The following is a 19,037-nucleotide window of genomic DNA, read 5'->3' on the forward strand; positions in this document are numbered from 1 at the left end:
GTATTAGCTGGAAGATTCCAGCGAAAATGGTTTTATTGTGAAGGTTCGACTGCGCCGTTACCCACCTCCTCCCGGCTCTTACCCTGAGACACGTGAGCGGAATTTCAAACAGCGTTAACTGAAGAGAGCCAGAAATTTCTTCTCTCTCTCTCTCTCTCTCTCTCTCTCTCTCTCTCTCTCTCTCTGGGATGTGAAATATAAAAGCGAATTTGTATTCTTTTTTGACACTGTATTTTTAATACATTGAGGCCGACGGCATCGGCATCTCAGTGGCCTTATCTAGTCTAGGCCCGTAGTATACGAGAAAAAGCTGGATTTTTTTTTTCTTAAACGAGATGGGATAGAGTTGGAAAAAGATAGAGTTAGTGAAGTTGGACAGCCAAGTAGGGAGAGACCGAAGTGAACTTAGGGAAAATAAAAGGTAGAAAGCGAGGCAGCTAGGACCGAATGGACTTTGCAAAGGACTTTTAGTAGTGCCTACAGTGTGCCGCGGAAGACAGGCTTTAGTGATGACTTCCTACGAGTTAAAGAGAAAATGGGTTTTTACCCTGATGGAAGTGGAAGTGGCTTTCGAAGAATGAAAGCTTATAGGAGTCTGGAAAACGAAAGAAGAAAAAGATTGCCAAAGCATGATAGCAGAGGGAAGGGGAAATAGTGTGTACATCCACGAAGGCGTACCTGAAAAGTTATGCTGATCGAACTGTACCTACACGCTCATCCACACACATTCATACTCACACTCATGCACACAAGTATATGTATGTCAAGATATCCATGCTTATACACAGACACTTGGATACGTATCTTAAATGCCGTGTTAAGCTACTCTGACACACATTGGCATTCTCACAAATATACACACGTAAATAAACGTCATTTTCAAAACCTACTGTGTATGCAAGTACATACATATTGCTCGTCTTTGTTTGAAAATTCACTCAATAATATTTATTTATATATATATATATATATATATATATATATATATATATATATGTATATATGATTACAGTATATAATATATATAATATGTATTATATATATATAATATACATATATTTACATATATACGCAAACAGACAAATGTAGGAACGTAAAATGTCACGAATAAGAATAAATGTTATCTGAGAAGTTACAATAGTTGAGGCTTGTTCTACAGCCAGTCTTTTATTTTATTTGCTTGCGACATTTCATCCACAAGAACATTTCATTTACAATAGAATTTTCAGCGAGGTTGTTTTATTTAAAAATGAACTTATATCGACAGTAATTATTTTTAATTTTTGTGACATTTAATCTCCAATGATTTTTCATTTACAGTTGCACTTTTTGTACGAAGATATTTCACTATAGTGACATTTTATTTCCAGTAAATATTAATCTAAATATCATTTTATTTACGTTTTATTTGCAGCTCGTGGAGGAAACCTAAAGAGTTTATTCTTGTCATGAAAACGGAAAATAAATGGAGTTGTGGATTGCATGACACAAAATGGAAGTCATGTCTGATTATGAAGGAAAGAGAAAATACCTTTCTTTCATGACTCGAGGTCTCTTGTGCATGAGAGATTCCTTGATCTAATTCAGTGTAAAGCTAAGAATGTAAGGAATAGAGTGGAAAAAAGAACATGCATGTTCTCGAAGTAGGTAAACTGTTAAGACGAAAAAAGTCTTTACTAAGAAAAGTGGCAATACTCGTATGTTATCGAAATGTATGAAAAGCTTACTTTAGAATATGAGAGTTCAGAAATGGCGTAATTCCAATTCAAGCTGTATAAATATAGATTAAGCTAATTGAATTTTTACGAAAGTAAAACGGGAAAGGCCTTTTCCCGAGTGAAGAAAGCATTTAAAGCCAAATTCTATATATATATATATATATATATATATATATATATATATATATATATATATATATATATATATATATATATAGATAGATAGATATGTAATATATATATATATATATATATATATATATATATAATATATATATATATATATATATATATATGTATATATAGATATATATATAATATATATAATGTGTGTGCATACATACATACATATATACGTACATGCATACACGAGACGTACCGGACACGAAAATATAAATCAAGAAACATACTCATCTTCTCATCCATTCCAACAACAAACAGCAAATATAAAAAGAAATAAAAAAAGCACAGAATCACAGAGGATGCATTTCAGAATGCAAAGAGGGAAGACAGGTCGCTGAGTCACATGGGCAATAACCAGCCATGTATCAAGACACACACACACACACACACATACACACATATGAGGCACACATATGCAATTCTCTGATGTCTCTTGTCGGAACTGTTGCCGTATCAAGGCCGGGGCCAATCCAGCGGAAGGGACCCGAATTTCTCTTTGCCCGAGTTGGTCCCCAGATCACACAAAGGGACACTGCGTCAGTGGAGAACGATGCGGAAGAAGAAGAAGAAGAAGAAGAAGAAGAAGAAGAAGAAGAAGAAGAAGAAGAAGAAGAAGAAGGGGAGGAGGAGGAGGAGGAGGAGGAGGGACAGAGAATTAAAAAAAAAAAATTTCAGGAAGACGAAACGGAGAGGGAAACAAGGCTATAAGTGATGCGAATGAGGGAGAAGATGAAAAATATGACGGAAACAATGATAAGGAAACAGGAGACAGAAGAAGAAGTAGAAGATGTGGTACAGCAAGATGAAAAGGAACAAAGCAGGGAAGAAAAATAAAAAGTATATTATATATATATATATATATATATATATATATATATATATATATATATATATATATATATATATATAAATGTGTGTGTGTGTGTATGTATGTATGTATATGTGTGTTTGAGTGTGTGTGTGTGTGGATGACGGAACAGAGGGGAAACACAGACGAAAAAGACATATCTGGGAGAAGAGAGCAAAGAAAACGAAAATGGAAAGGAAGTAATAAAATATATGAAGCAGTGGAATGAAAAAAAAAAAAAAATTAAAATTATGAGGACGACGAAGTGAAAGGAGAAGAGACTAAAAATTGGGAGAATGGGAATGAGACAAGTGAAAATGAAATTATGACCTGAGAAAAAAAAAGAGAAAAAGAAATCATTAAGGTAATGAAGCAGGGGCTGAAAAGGAAGAAATAGGAATAGCAGCGGCAAAAAATACGTGCCAGGAACTGAAAGGTAAAGACGAAAAAGGAATTAGAACGAATAGGGCGAGGAAAAATTAAATGAAATGGTGTAGTGAATAGTAAACTCATTATTTATTGCAACTAAACGTATGCATGTATGTATGTATATATGTACATAGAAGGAAATTTTTCAAGCGACACTGAATGAGAATGATGGAAGTAACTAGACTCAACAAGGAAAACCGGACGACAATAGGTAGATACACCAGCAATAAAATAAGACTCCCGTCCTGTATTGATATATTGCATATATCCTGTCTCCAATAAAGCATGTGGGATCGTTATTACGCTAATTTTTATATGGGTTGATTAATAAGCTTTCCGTCGATTAAAATTGGGTGGTGGGGGGGCGGCAGGGGTGTTGATGTCCCATTTTCAATTCTGTGCCCGATTGATTAGTATGCAGGTGACGTCAGTTCAGCTCGTAGTTGATTAAGGGTCACTTGCAGTGGAAAATTTTAGTCTAATCAATGTGGATTGCTGTTCTTGCGCCTCCGTTCAACATTCGATCTTCTTTTATTTCCTGCGATTAACTCTCCTCTTTTATCCGGGACAGGTGCGAGATAAAAAAAAAAAAGAAGCGGAAGCAGCTCACGTATGTTTAACTTTGGCAGCATGTTATTTTCACTTGAATAAGAGGAAAATTTGCAAACGGTAAGCGCATGCGCAGATCAGACTTCAGTATGCTGCCGTGTACGGATGTTTCTCATTTGCATGTCATTAAAGATGATCATTAAATCCTTGAAATATACTTAGTTTCAAAAAGATTATTTATTTGCGTAAAGAAAATTTTTCGTTCATTATAATAACTAACGGAAAGTTTTCTTTAAATCAAAACCTAACCATTCCTTAAGAATGGTTTTGCATTTGTACAAGAAAATTAAGCTTAGCAAAAATTCATGCAAATTTTTTAGGATTCTAAGGATGAGTTCATGTGTGGTATATATCAAAAGTACATAAGTAGGTCGATGATGTTTGAACGTCTGAAATCATTCGGTAATTTTTTTTAAGCCTATTTATACGTGTAAGTAGAGAATTGGAGCAGTATTCAACCCCGTGAATTTAAAAATATTGATGAAAGGCTTTTTTTTTCAAATTTATTTTAACGAAAAATTTTTACATTCAATGAAACCCTAAATTTAACCGGAGAACTTTTACCGTATGTATACAATACAGCATACAGTAGTACAAACAGTCTGCTGTTGCACATAGTTACCGTATGCTAAATCTTTCTGCATCAAAGTGAAAAAATTCATACTGCTAAAGGAATCTTACTGGTTAAATTTCATTACATTTGCGTCTTACATTCTTTAGGGGTCACCCTGTCAAGTATTTGACCAGGTCTTGTGTTTCTGTCATTATATAGTATATATATATATATATATATATATATATATATATATATATATATATATATATATATATATATATATATATATATATATATATGTGTGTGTGTGTGTGTGTGTTCTACTGTACAGTGTATATATATATATATATATATATATATATATATATATATATATATATATATATATATATATATATATATATATATATATATATATATATATATATATATATATATGACATTTTTTTATCACACCGTGATTTATATACGATCATGAAGCTACAAATATCGCTTAATATCAAATCCACATACCTCGGGAATATCCCCGATGAAATTATCAGAAGGGAATTTATAAGTGATAAATGGACGGGCACTGCCGAGTCTCGATCCCACGACACAGACGCTATATATATATATATATATATATATATATATATATATATATATATATATATATATATATATATATATATATATATATATATATATATTAGTTTGTGTGTTTGTTTAATTATTATCACTTATCGCGGAATTCACTTATCACTTATTATTATCATTTACTACTATCATCAGTATATTCGCACCGATAAAAACAAGAAGTAGCAAGGCCGGATGGAAAATACCCTCTGAAAACATACCTAAGTAAAGGAGTTAGTTCAATAACCTTGACTTCTTGCTCTGCTAAAAATAAGTTTATCATTATCCCCATCATCATCATCTTCAAAAATTATACTCTCTCACGTATCATTTATCCATAATGGCTTTCTACTTAACCCTCGAAATATTGATTATTATCGGATCCTCGACTTTTCCACGTTGGGCCTCTTTGGATTTCACCAGGTAGTTCTCTCTCTCTCTCTCCTGAAATTCTGGAGCATTGGGTTTATGTTTATAACGAAGTAAGTTTTCTTGTGGGAAATTCTTACTTACATTACTCTGAAAGTATATCGAACGTTTACTTGCAAAGCAGAAAACACTTCATTTCTGACGATATAATAATAATAATAATAATAATAATAATAATAATAATAATTATAAGGATTGGTCATTATTTAACTAAAAAATGAGCAACAAATATACAAGACCAACTCATGTCGTCAGCCATCTGTGTGGGTCTTGGCACAAGGCTAGCAACCTTATTCATCCGAAAAAATCAGTGTCTTCATGAATATCCGTTTGCGGCAGTGAGTAACAGTGAGGCCTGAGAAGACAACAAAGAGAATAGTGGATGAAGAGCATTCATGATTATGACGGCTCCCTCCCTGAGTCTCTCCCTCTTATCTCGGTGCACTGTAAGCATTACTTAAGGTTCTTTGCAGCGTCCCTTCGGCCCCTAGCTGCAACCCCTTTCATTCCTTTTACTGTACCTTCTTTTATATTCTCTTTCTTCCATCTTACTTTCCACCCTCTCCTAACAATTGATTTATAGTGTAACTGCGAGGTCTTCCTCCTGATACACCTTTCAAACCTTTTTACTGTCAATTCCTTTTCAGCGCTGAATGACCTCATAGGTTCCAGCCATTGGCCTTTGGCCTAAATTCTACATTCTATTCTCTCGAAAGTAAGGAAATCTCCCCATCAGAAAATAATGAGAGATTACAGCCCGGCATAGATCCCTCGCTCACTCAGGGACCTTTAGTAGACATAGTTAGACCTTATCTAAGAAGCGTCCTTGATATTTTCGTTGAAAATGTGGGAGTTTTTTTTTTTCTTATTTCTTTCTTTCTATTGATGAATGTTTCGACTCCTATTTAAATTTGTCCTTGAAGCTTCAACACACATTTTCTCAGTTCCCCTCCTGAAGTCTAGGATAAAAAAAAAAAGGAAATTTATTCAGTTGTTTATCTACATCTGCCTTCGCATTTGCGCGCATGTGACTTTGCACCCCCCCCCCACCCTCACATTTAAATCAGAACGTTAGATGCTCAAAATATCTAATTCCAGTTCTCGCTCAAAAAGTCGCAAAGGCCAATTTACAGGCTTTTGAAGACAAAAGCCAGAAAAATCAACTCAAAAGTCACATGGTAGAATACAGTAAGAAAAATAAATTCAGGAAAAAATGTTACTGAAAGTTCCACTGTCAACTGTGGTTGCTGTAAAAAAAAAAAATAAAAAAATACCCGTCCTTAAATCTGGGCCACAAAAATGCCTCTGTCGTCTTGTTAATCTTTGAAGAGCCACCTGTCACGAAATCCTGCTCTTGACATTTACAGATTCTACTTGATTATGTTTACTGACATTTATTTCCAGGGTGCCCAAATACATTTATACAACATCTACCTTGTTTACCTTCTATCTTTGATACGGAAGCAGTTAAAAATAGCATAACTTCAGTACTTCCTTTGACTTGTCCATCTACAGAATATTGAGTTTTAATCTCAGTTTATGTATGAAGTGATTTAAGAAATATATATATATATATATATATATATATATATATATATATATATATATATATATATATATATATAGTGTATGTGTGTGTCATATATATAGATATATATGTATATAGATATGTATGTATGTATTTGTGTATATATACGTATATGTATATACATACATGTATGTATATACATATATATCTACACATGCAGACACACATGTCTATATATATATATATATATATATATTTATATATATATATATATATATATATATATATATTACATACATACATATATTATACATATATATATATATATATATATATATATATATATATATATATATATATATATATATATATATATATATATATATATATATATATATTTATTTAAATCACTTCACACATAAAACTGAGATTGAAACTCAAGGCTATTCTAGACAAGTCAAAGGAAGTAATCAGTTATACTATTTTAACTGCTCTGTATCAAAGATAGAAGGTAAATAAGGTAGATGTTGCACAATGTATTTAGCACCCTGGAAATAAAATGTCAGTAAATATAACTGGCAGAATTCTGTAAAATGTCAAGAGCAGGATTTTGCATAGGTAATTTTTCAAAGATTAACAAGACGACAGAAAGGTGGCTAATACTATAATAGATGCTGTGGATTCTGATATAGACACACACACATTTTTGTGTGTATGTCTATATCAAGTCCACAGAAAAATTCTATTGTAGTAGCCACAGTGACTTCATAACTGCTCAGCTTCCTCACACGCTATTTTGGAGACGCTCATCAGGAATGAAATCAATGAAAACGCTCTTTCTTTGCTTAATGCAGGTAAGGCCGTTTAGGGCCAAAGACTTCACCTAAAACTCCCGTACTCGTTCTGGCCCTTGTGTAAGCATCCTTAATGTATGCCCTGCCTTCAAGACTCGCCCTTTTATGTTGTTCGTGCTTCGCTTCAACTCCTGACTCTGGAAGGCTTTTGTATGCAATAAAACCAGTTTTAGCAACACTACGATAACTGGAAAAATAATTCATGCAGGCCCATGTAGATGCTGATTCGAGACAGCTCTTTCTTCATGCAAACGCTTGTACGAAATGCCCCAAAACGGGGTTTGTTGAAATTGCCTCATTCTCGTAGAGCAAGTGCCACAACCACCCCCAAGTTAACATAATTTTTTCCAAATTGTTATCCATATTTTAACATTCTCTCACGCCGCGTCCTATCCAGACGGTCTGCCTTACCAGTTTTCCAGTCTTCCCGCATTTATCCTGCCTTTGATTATGCTCTTGAATGCTCACAACGTAGACTGGCAGTTAGAGGATAACCGAAGATGCGCTTAATGGTTACTTCACAGCTTAGCTGTTATGGTAACTCCTGAGGAGTAGGGTAGAGTATGTATTCCGAAGATTCTCTTCATATTATTATTATTATTATTATTATTATTATTATTATTATTATTATTATTATAAGGGAGTCTTCGGAGCTTCTCATTGCAATCAATTTGCTTTTGGTTGCCATACACGTCCGTGCGCAGCTATCTTCAAAATAATGTGAATTTCTTAGTCCACTTTCTTACGTTGCTCACGAAACCCTTGAGTAGGAGAAAAGATGGCCCTCATGGCAGCATAGCCATTATCATCATCTTCACAAAAGACGATGTAATTACACCATTAAGCACCATAAACAATTACCTCCGGTTCAGGTTTCGCTTGAAGGGGGAAGGGGAGGCTGCTGCATCTTCATTCTTCTCCCACCCCCCCCCTCCACCCCAAGGGAAATTCTTCTTTGATCTTCACTCCTGGTAATGCCCGTAATTATCTGGGCCTTTGGACGGATTAGCAATTACCCAAACGCCGGCAGGATATAGCTTATGAGCAATTAATGCAATTACAACGGCCCGCTGAAAAGGAGTGATAGCCGGTAATGCCTTGATCTGAAGGTGAAATATCTATTTTCTCTCTCTCTCTCTCTCTCTCTCTCTCTCTCTCTCTCTCTCTCTCTCTCTCTCTCTCTCCCCCGTGCAAAATAATTTTTCACCTGATGCATGAGACTCTCGGTTATGTCTTCAAACGTCATTAAACACGAGACAGTTCAGAGAATGTTAACAGATTTATTTTAATCGGATAAATGGCTCTAATTGTTTATTCACATATTATAAAATGCTAGAAACTTCAGAGGATTTTTTATATAAAATCATTTGTTATCTGATAGGTGTAATGTTGTAGTTTTCAGCTATTGAAGATTAAAAAATCCCAAAGTAATTTTGATGCAAAATAATATTTTCACCTGATGTATGGAGTATTAAATAATGATATTACATTTTACAAAAAGCAAGTTTTATGAAGCATTTTCAGTTCATACTGAAAATTTTAGAATTTCATTGGTAACAAATTCAAGTGTCCCATCATCCACTTATGATATTCAAATTTATGCAGGTGACACATGGAAACATTGTCTTCCAAAAGTAACGAAGATGCATGTAAAATATTTGTGCCCACAAAAATACTTACAAAAGTGAGAGTTAGTTTACCCAAATGTCTGTATATGTATAGTGCAAGTGGCCTTCATTCGACTACTTAACGATGTCATTTGTGAATGCAATTTTGTGTTGACGAAGTAGTTTAAAAGGTTCGGAAATAGAATAAAGAAGAATGGCAGAGTGGAAGGGGCAAATGTAAATCTGAGATTGTTTGTGGAAATAATTGTTGAGGATGCAAGAAAGGCAGTCAAGAATGAAGAACAGAAGGTTACGAGGAGTTAAGGAAATTGCAAAGTCAGATGTAGCGGTATGGTGATGAGAGTGCCATTGAATGGCTAACTAGGTTGTGTAAGGCATATCTAAAGGAGGAAAGGGTTCTTAAGAAATGCGTGAAAGAAATAATTGTCACTTTGTATTCTGAAAAATTTAGTAATGCAGTCTAAAAATCTATCCCTTTTTAATTATACGCATTGTTTATAGTTAATTTATTAGAATTTAGCTGATATGTTGATAAGAACAATCTAAAGACAAAAGTAAATAGGAAAAGATAGGGAAATATGCCTAGGTTGAGTTTTTTTTTTAATTCTGATAGATTACCGTTATCTGCTAAGTTAGTGGAAATTAACTTGTAATACTTACACATGATCCTGCACATAACTGTGGATGGAATATTTCTAAAGAGTTGTTGTATAATCACTCAAATCAGATACGCAAGTCACTTTGAAATAACTCGAACTGAGACACATGGACTAAACTAAGTTTAGGCATCTTTAGTTACTTGGCGTGGCGACTTCATGTTTCTCATACTAAGTTACCTTTCACTTGAAGAGAATATTTTTGTTGTTACGCAATTGTATTCGGCTCATTATAGCATTCACTCAATGAAAGGTCGTGGGTATTTTCTTTTGTTGAGTTAGCCATAAACTGTAATTTTGGTGTTTTCTAACAAGATTTTCTTCGTTTTCTTGTATAGAGCACCTTTAAAGGGGATACTGTTTCATTGAAAGGCCGGTGTAAGGTGACTTATGGGGCAGATTTTGTCAAAAGAAAAAATCTATGAAAGCAATATGGAAAACGCAAACTGTAAGTTATACTTAAACCTTTGAATTTACTCTAAATCCTGCTGCAATTACAGAAACGAGCAAATTACTTGAAGTACCATGTACCAGTACAAATGACAAAGACTGTCTTTTGTGTCCCACGATTGTCTGTTTTTCTGTGACGATTGTGCTATTACATTTCAGTATCCTTGGGTAGTGAGGTCTTGGAAATCATAGCAAAATAAAAAAAAAAGGTCCTTTAGAAATTAGGAAGAATGGAGACCAGGCAGATGATGCTTGCAAAAAACAGGTTCGTTGTTCTCTGGGATTCAAATTTACCGTGGACATGCAGCCCTGTTGATTACATTGACGTTAAAGCTGCTTTACCATGAAACGGCAATCATCAGATTTCATTATTTTACCGACTTTTTGGCTGACGTATACGCAGTTCCTCATTTGCAGGCTAGACCTTAGCAGGGTGTCAGGAATAGGCCTACAGAGATCGAACAGCTCAGTTTGCTAGGAAGCTGGACATATTTATTAGAAGGTCCTGTACGCTTTTGTAGGATTCAGATCTGGGTTAACCATATTTCTGAGAAATCTAGAGCAGTAACAAGTATAGAAATTAATTTTTGGAATATTTCAGAGAAGACATGGTACAATGAATTAGTACAGTGTTATGGCATCTCTATTTTGAGTTTAAGGCCATAACTACAATTGTCGTTTCGTACCTGTGTGGTAAAGATAGATTGTATTTTAGTATTTGAGGTTGAATCCCGTTTCTCGCCAAAAGGTCCGAGGATGAAGGGCGATAATAAAGCGATATCTTCTAGCTTATTATAATAGAATCATAACAAACATATGAGCATTGGAACTCAATAAGGAATCATATCCCACATACATGAGGTAGAACTTACAGGATCGAAGCCTGTGTGCCGGATTCAATACCAACGCGGTAGTGATTTGATAATAATTGATTATCCTTATACATTTAAGCATGAGGCAATGCTAGTGTAATAGCTCTGAACTAGACGTGTCTACCCTACCGACAACGTTATATAACATGTCATGCTCTTTCGTTAAGGTACATGACGTACAACATCTGCTCAAGGTATGTAATATAAATGAGAATAAATTATTGATCTGCTTCATGAGTGTTGGAAACCCAAGACTGATGATATTAAGTTAAATTAACGTAATAATCCAGTAGATTATTCAGACGAAGTTAATGATAAATTTGCTGTTTTTGAGACATCTGTAAATAAAGAAACTATTTATTGAATTGCTGACTAGCGCTGCATCAACTGTGAGGTCAGTCTACTTAAGCGCAAGTGTAAGACTTAAATGGTCAGTCCCTTGAAAGGTTAGATTTCAAGAATTTCTTGTTACAATTCAGTTAATGTATAGATAATTGTGGGGTATTGGCCAATTCTAATAAGCTTTCATATTTAAGAAGTCACTTGGTAGGGTATTCCTTTAGTGAAATTAAGTAACCTTAGCTGCGTTGAAGGGTGATTTCTTAGATAAGGATTACATTGTTGATGGGAATTTCAAGCAACTTTTCAGAAAGTGTCCTAAATATAAGCCCACCCCGCCACCCACCCTATTTTTGCAGTCTGATGCTATATCAAAGATTGTCCTACTACTGTTATAAGATGAACCAGTTAAATGTAGAATATTTTGGATGTTGTTTCTTCTGGAATCAAGCTTGTTTTTAAAATTGCTTGTGTCAGCTAGGAGAGAACTTGTGCGAAAAGTCAGTAGCAGTTATCCTACAGTCGCAGGTCTGTTTGCTAATTATGTTTATAGTATTAAGACTTTAAACCATACATCCAATGTAATTATGGAAAGCAAGGACAAATATGTGCTTAACTGGTAATCTTGTCAATGTTTCTTATTTTCTTGTTGCATTTGTACATGTACAGCATTCATTACACAGCTACACAAATTACATACAAAACAATATCTTTAATGTCTTTCATTTGATGAGTGTAGTCACCTGATCATGAATACATAGTTTTGGTAGGATAGGCTACTGTGACAAAGTTCATGCCTTCCAAAGTGTCATACTTTTTGGTTGTCGTATGTGTAATATATGCCTGTTATAAAATGATATAAATCATTCTTATTTCTCTGGTTTCTATACTTTTTTTTCATTGGGTTTTACTTTTACAGGCTAACCAGGATAATTTAGGATTATATTTTATCCCAAAGGTAGCATAGCTAGGGTAGGTTAGAAATTGATCCTTTTTTGCACTTTGATGCGTCAATGCAAATGATCAAGGGGGTTACTGTATTGAATATTGTAAAAAAAAATGCTGTAGCATTTTAAAAGTTGTACCATCATTGTTCCAGTGACAGTGTTATTGCAGGCCTAATAGACTGAATTATCCATGCTTTCTTTGCAAAGCATCATTGAACAAAACTACTTTATGTCCCTGTGTTCTGTGGGGTCAACATCAGTTCCAATGTTTGTATAAATGTACAGCATTCCAAGGCTAGTTTTCAGGTTTTACCTCTCCTGTGTTGTTATTGGCTTTTTGTGGGTGCAAATATGTTCATATTGGTAAATGTTTGTTGGACGCTGGTAATGAGAGTTACATTAATAAAGAAAGTGTATATATATAATATATATATGTGTGTGTGTGTGTGTATATTATACGTTTGTATAGTCTATATACATGTGTATATACAATTTATAGAACAGTAAGTTTCATGTTTGAAATTTATCCACTGGCTGCCTTGAAAAAATTGGGCATATGAAGAGAGAGAGAGAGAGAGAGAGAGAGAGAGAGAGAGAGAGAGATCAATAATAGGTCCACAAATTTGCTTAGGAGATCCTGATATTGTATACACAAACTTAATTATAAAAAGAAATGCCTTTCGCCATAATTTTTTTTTTTGTGGTACTGTTACTCCAATATCATTTATTACGTTGTCTGAAATACGCTAAGTATGATTAGAATAAAAAAAAAGCCTTCATATTTTTCTTTGTATATTTCGCTTTGGCAAAAGTGGGATGGAATTACACGCACTTTTTGCTCTGGAAGTGAAAGACAAACAACCTTGCGTATATCAACGTCCACACGTAATTCTCTCCACATTCAATATGTGCAGAAAATAGAACTTAATTTAATTTTGTGCAGCACACCATTGGTCACAAATACAATCATGTAAAACTTATTTCACATCAAACTTACGATGTCAGGCTATTACACAACAACATTATACAAAATAGTATTGTGCTTTACGTAGTAATAATCACATTCTTAGAGGCATTTCAACATCACAGATGAAAATACTTAGATGGGTTTGCACATAAACCCGAACTGAGACACCGATGCCACTTTGGCTTGTTATCTACGCATCACCTCCGACGTGCTAGTACTAAACATGGCGGAACTCAATGGGACGCCGTGTTTAGTACTAGCCCCTCGGGGATCAAAGATATCGTTTGTTAATATATGTTGACCAGACGGTATAGAAATGGGTGTATATACTGTAATACTTTGATTCCCGAGGGGCAGTACTAGACACAGCGTCCCTTAAGCTCCCGCCATGTTTAGTACTAGCACCTCGGAAGTAACGCGTAGATAACAAGCCATAGTACCGAGACACCTTTACACTTCTGTTCTTACACATCCCCCCCCCACCCGCCCCACAGAGCTGTAACCGAAATGTTCCATGGAACATTTGAAATCCTGTACCTTCTGACCTTCCGTGATCAAAAGTAGAGTACAGATGACAGAAATACACTATATTTTATAGGCCAGCTGTCATTTGCCAGTCCTCTGTGAAGCTGGTTTCGCTAGGACAGCAAATCCTTACAGTAACAATATGCTCTGTATTGCGGGTGAGTGATACAGTGACTCTGGTTGCCGAATTTGTTGATACGAGATACGTCAGAAGTGAGTTTGTATTGTCCACTGTAGTGTTTCAAAGTGGCTTCCATCATAGCCCCACCTGAAAAGAAAACGCCACTGATTGAAACGAAATGAAAATTACTGAATCAAGTGCAGATATATGCTGTATATATATATATATATATATATATATATATATATATATATATATATATATATATATATATATATATATATATATATATATATATATATATATATATATATATATATATATATATATATATATATATATATTATATACATATTCTGTATATGTGTGTGTATAATTATATATATATATATACATATATATATATATATATATATATATATATATATATATCTAATAAAAGTGAGCCTATAAAACACGAAAAGGATAGAAATTATAGCGTTATATTTCGAAGGCAATCATATTTCCTCAACTGACAGGTAATGGAGTAGGAAGTAGAGAACAGGGCTATATAAATCGCTAAAGGAAGGTTCCAGAAGTCGGCCGCTACGTCACTCCTGTTGACAACTTGTTAATCTTCGTAACCACTGGTTGGAGGAAGATTTCATCAATCAGATCTGAATCAAGCGTTTGATAAGATTAAGAAGAAGCTGTCAACAGGCGTGATTGATGTAGCGGCCGACTTCTGGAACTTTCCTTCAATATATAGGCCTATATAGCACTGTTCTCTACTTCCTAATCCATTACCTGTCAGTTGAAAAAGGCAGTTGTCTTCAAAATAGAACGCTATAATTTCTATCCTTCTGATGTTTTTATGGGCTCCTTTTATCAGATGGAATTATGTTTTAACAGAAAATATTTTTTATATATATATATATATATATATATATATATATATATATATATATATATATATATATATATATATATATATATATATATATATATATATATATATATATATATATATATATATATATATATATATATATATATATATATATATATATATATATATATTGTGCCCTATATTACGTTTTGGCTCATCATATAGGATATTGAGGAAACATCCCGTATGATGAGTCAAAACTTAATATAGGGCGCAATAATTCTTAATCTATCTGCCACATTGTATTCTATTACGAAGTCCGAGGTAACATAGGTGTTAAATATAACTTTGACAATATCAGGTCACCCAAAGGGAGGCCTTGATGAGGTAATCCCCACTCCAGGAGATTGGGGCCGATCTATAGGATTCTCTGCATTTCCATAAGAATATAAACAGAAATAAATAAAAAGTATGCAATGTCAAAAGAAAACAGAGGACCGATTTAGAAAATCAAATATTAGAGATAAATAGGTTTAAAAAAAATATGCAGTGGCAAAAGGAAACTGAGGAACAATTAAAAAAACTGTTCGAGATAAGCTAACCTGGCTTAGTGACGAAAACGACTGCATATGACGTCACGGCTCTTCCTTGTTCCCCGAACGAGGTGCTGTTCTTTGCTGACCATACCCTGCCGCTCAGGACCTTCAGAAGGAGAAAGAACAACAATTATTTTCATAATCTGTCGGGAAGAAATTCTGGGACAATTTAACATAATAGAGACTCGCACTTTATTATGATAGTTTTGTTTTCCAGGAAAGGAATTGTTCTTATAATTGTACATTAGTCTGAAATCTGTCTTTGGGAAACTTGATTTGAGACCGGTACATGATGATGATAATTCTTCTCATCTCTCTCTCTCTCTCTCTCTCTCTCTCTCTCTCTCTCTCTCTCTCTCTCTCTCTCTCTCTCTCTCCTGTAAGGAACGATGAAAACGAAAGGACTTTATCTTTTGATAATTTGTTGTTAATAAAAGCTGAAGAGTAACTTTTATGTCTCTCTCTCTCTCTCTCTCTCTCTCTCTCTCTCTCTCTCTCATAAATGACACAGTTCGGAAGTTACGTAGCCTACCTGTGTTTATACACAGGCAGGCTGTATAAAAATCCATTTATGGTTTGATCACCATTAATGTATTTTTATACAACTTTTTTACCAGTTCTTACCATATTGTGTTACCATACACGAGATACAAATGTATGTGTGAACTACATTACTGACCTAGGCTAGGTGTGAAACTCACAGTAACCATTTGCATAAGTCAAACGAGCTATTACAGCTGTATTTAAGAGACAGGCTATGGTAATTAAATTGATATTTTACTTACTAAATCCATTTACACTGTATTTTTATCCTGCTATATCATCATCGTAATGTGTATTAAAAACCCATCATATCCCATTTGCATTTTAAATGTGTATGTCATGAGGATCAGCTGACTGAGCCTACTATAGTGAAAGAATTTTTTAGTTGCTAAAGGAAACGAATGTATTACTGGAATTATCATTTTTATTTCACTTCTTCCTCATGGACACCATATTCTTTGGGAGCTTGAATTTCAAGTCAGTGGCCCTTGTGGGCTTGTTTCACATGAATAGGTTTCTTTTGAATTTATATATATATATATATATATATATATATATATATATATATATATATATATATATATATATATATATAATATATGTGTGTGTGTGTGTGTGTGTGTGTGTGTGTGTGTGTGTGTGTGTGTTAGTAGACTGTACCAGAGATATTATCTTCTTATGAAGACTTTGAATCAGCCCATACTTCATTTTCTCTTCCGCCAGCCTTCTTAGGAATAAGGAATTCGAGATTCTTTCCATTTAATTTTCTTGTTCTAGTCGACCGGCCGTTTCCCCACTCGGCGGCGTCATCAGAGGTGGAGAAACTAGCCCGTCGACTAGAAAAAGAAGAAGTAAAAGGAGAGAATCTCGAATGATTTTTCCTTATTCCTGAGAAGCTTGCCAGAAGAGAAAAATAAGAAGTATAGACTGATTCAAAGTCTTGATAAGAAGATAGTATCTGCGAACAATTCCATTAACTTCACTAGAAATTTCCATAAGAGAGAAATGAGAAAATATGCTCAGATATCATATATATATAGTAGTATATATATATATATATATATATATATATATATATATATATATATACATATATATATATATATATATATATATACAGTATATATATATATATATATAGATTAATATGTATATATATAGTGTATATATGTATGCTCTATATTGTATACATATATATATATATATATATATATATATATATATATACAGTATATATATATATATATATATATAGATTGTATATGTATATGTATATATATAGTGTATATATGTATGTCTATATTGTATACACATATATATATATATATATATATATATAAATTTCTGACTCACGTCAGGATCGAATCAGGTTCAGGTGGAAAGCAAGGGCGTTGCTCACTGGGCCATACAAGGTCTAAAGAAGTTGGAACTGAGAGCAACTGCATGAGAGTACCTGGGCAGCTAACTGCTTGCAGACCAGCAAAGTTTTCCCCAACTTCCCGACTCAGCAATGACCTGGGTTTGATCCCGACGTGAGTCAGAAATTTATTTCTGTTCCACACGTGATTGTGTGTTGATGATTTCATCTTATTCACTCAGAAGGGATAATTCGAATGAAATGTTGTCTATTGGGTCATTGCTGAGTCGGGAAGTTGGGAAAACTCGCTGGTATGCAAGCAGTTAGCTTGCCCAGGTAATTCCTTGGGTGCAGTTGCTCTCAGGTTCCACCTTTTAGACTTGTATGGCCCAGTGGGCCTCCCTTTGGCTTTCCACCTGAGAGACCTGGGTTCGATCCCCGACGTGAGTCAGAAATTTATTTCTGTTCCACGATTGTGTGTTGATGATTTCATCTTATTCACTCAGAAGGGATAATTCGGAATGAAATGTTGTCTATTGGGTCATTGCTGAGTCGGGAAGTTGGGAAAACTCGGCTGGTATGCAAGCAGTTAGCTTGCCCAGGTAATTCCTTGGGTGCAGTTGCTCTCAGGTTCCAACTTCTTTTAGACTTGTATGGCCCAGTGGGTAACGCCACTTGCTTTCCACCTGAGAGACCTGGGTTCGATCCCGACGTGAGTCAGAAATTTATTTCTGTTCCACACGTGATTGTGTGTTGATGATTTCTATATATATATATATATATATAATATATATATTTTCACATACCTTTTCTAAGCTTAACGTGACACAATCTGGAAAAGCAGCAAGGCCCCTATTAATTTCACTGATGCTTGATTCTGCGGCCATGAGCACGTGATGGTCGTTGGGTTCGACTTCCTTCGACTGCTCACACGAGCAGAAATGTTCTGGAATGTCGGCGTCTTCGCATGTCCGGAACTCGGATATCTCCGTGAATAAGCTTTGCCCGTGTAGTGTTCCCCTTCTGTAAATAAATAAATAAATAAACAGATAAATAATTAAATAAGTACGTAAATAAACAAAATGTCGGTAAAAGCCCTCTAGTAGTTGATATGAAATGTTTTTATAGTTTTTTTTAAATTCTAAGTAGTATTATTCAATTCTCCTCCACTCCCGTTTGGTGTTTATATTTAAATGATTAATTAAAATATTTTTTATTGGTGTAAAATATCGATAAAAGTCGTCCAGTAGTAATGAAATGTTTTTGTAGTTTTTCAGTTCCAAGTAGCATTATTCAATAGTACTCCAATTTCAAATAATTACTTTTTTCTTGGTATGTTAGTGCTAATGTTAATTACCATTGTTGATAAACTAGATTGTAAACTAGAGGGAAAATAT

The 19,037-nt window shown here is 34.2% G+C and overlaps 1 protein-coding gene across 5 annotated transcripts in view; it reads right to left on the reverse strand.

Moving 5' to 3' along the window:
- Positions 1-13,442: 13,442 nt before the first annotated feature.
- The window catches only part of LOC136846579 (uncharacterized), a 29,776-nt gene continuing 24,181 nt past the window's right edge, over positions 13,443-19,037 (reverse strand). For 3 of the 5 annotated variants that reach the window (XM_067117433.1, XM_067117435.1, XM_067117434.1), the window contains exons 8-10: positions 18,447-18,663; positions 15,747-15,846; positions 13,443-14,423 (exon numbers count right to left, since the gene is read on the reverse strand). In XM_067117433.1, the coding sequence (XP_066973534.1) occupies positions 14,269-14,423; positions 15,747-15,846; positions 18,447-18,663 (472 nt within the window). In that variant the 3' untranslated portion in view covers positions 13,443-14,268. The remainder of the gene's footprint in view (positions 14,424-15,746; positions 15,847-18,446; positions 18,664-19,037) is intronic. The other 2 variants (XR_010855454.1, XR_010855453.1) reach the window with 1 other exon arrangement.

Source organism: Macrobrachium rosenbergii, chromosome 15 (assembly GCF_040412425.1).
Source record: "Macrobrachium rosenbergii isolate ZJJX-2024 chromosome 15, ASM4041242v1, whole genome shotgun sequence".
In the NCBI taxonomy this organism is placed as follows: Eukaryota; Metazoa; Arthropoda; class Malacostraca; order Decapoda; family Palaemonidae; genus Macrobrachium; species Macrobrachium rosenbergii.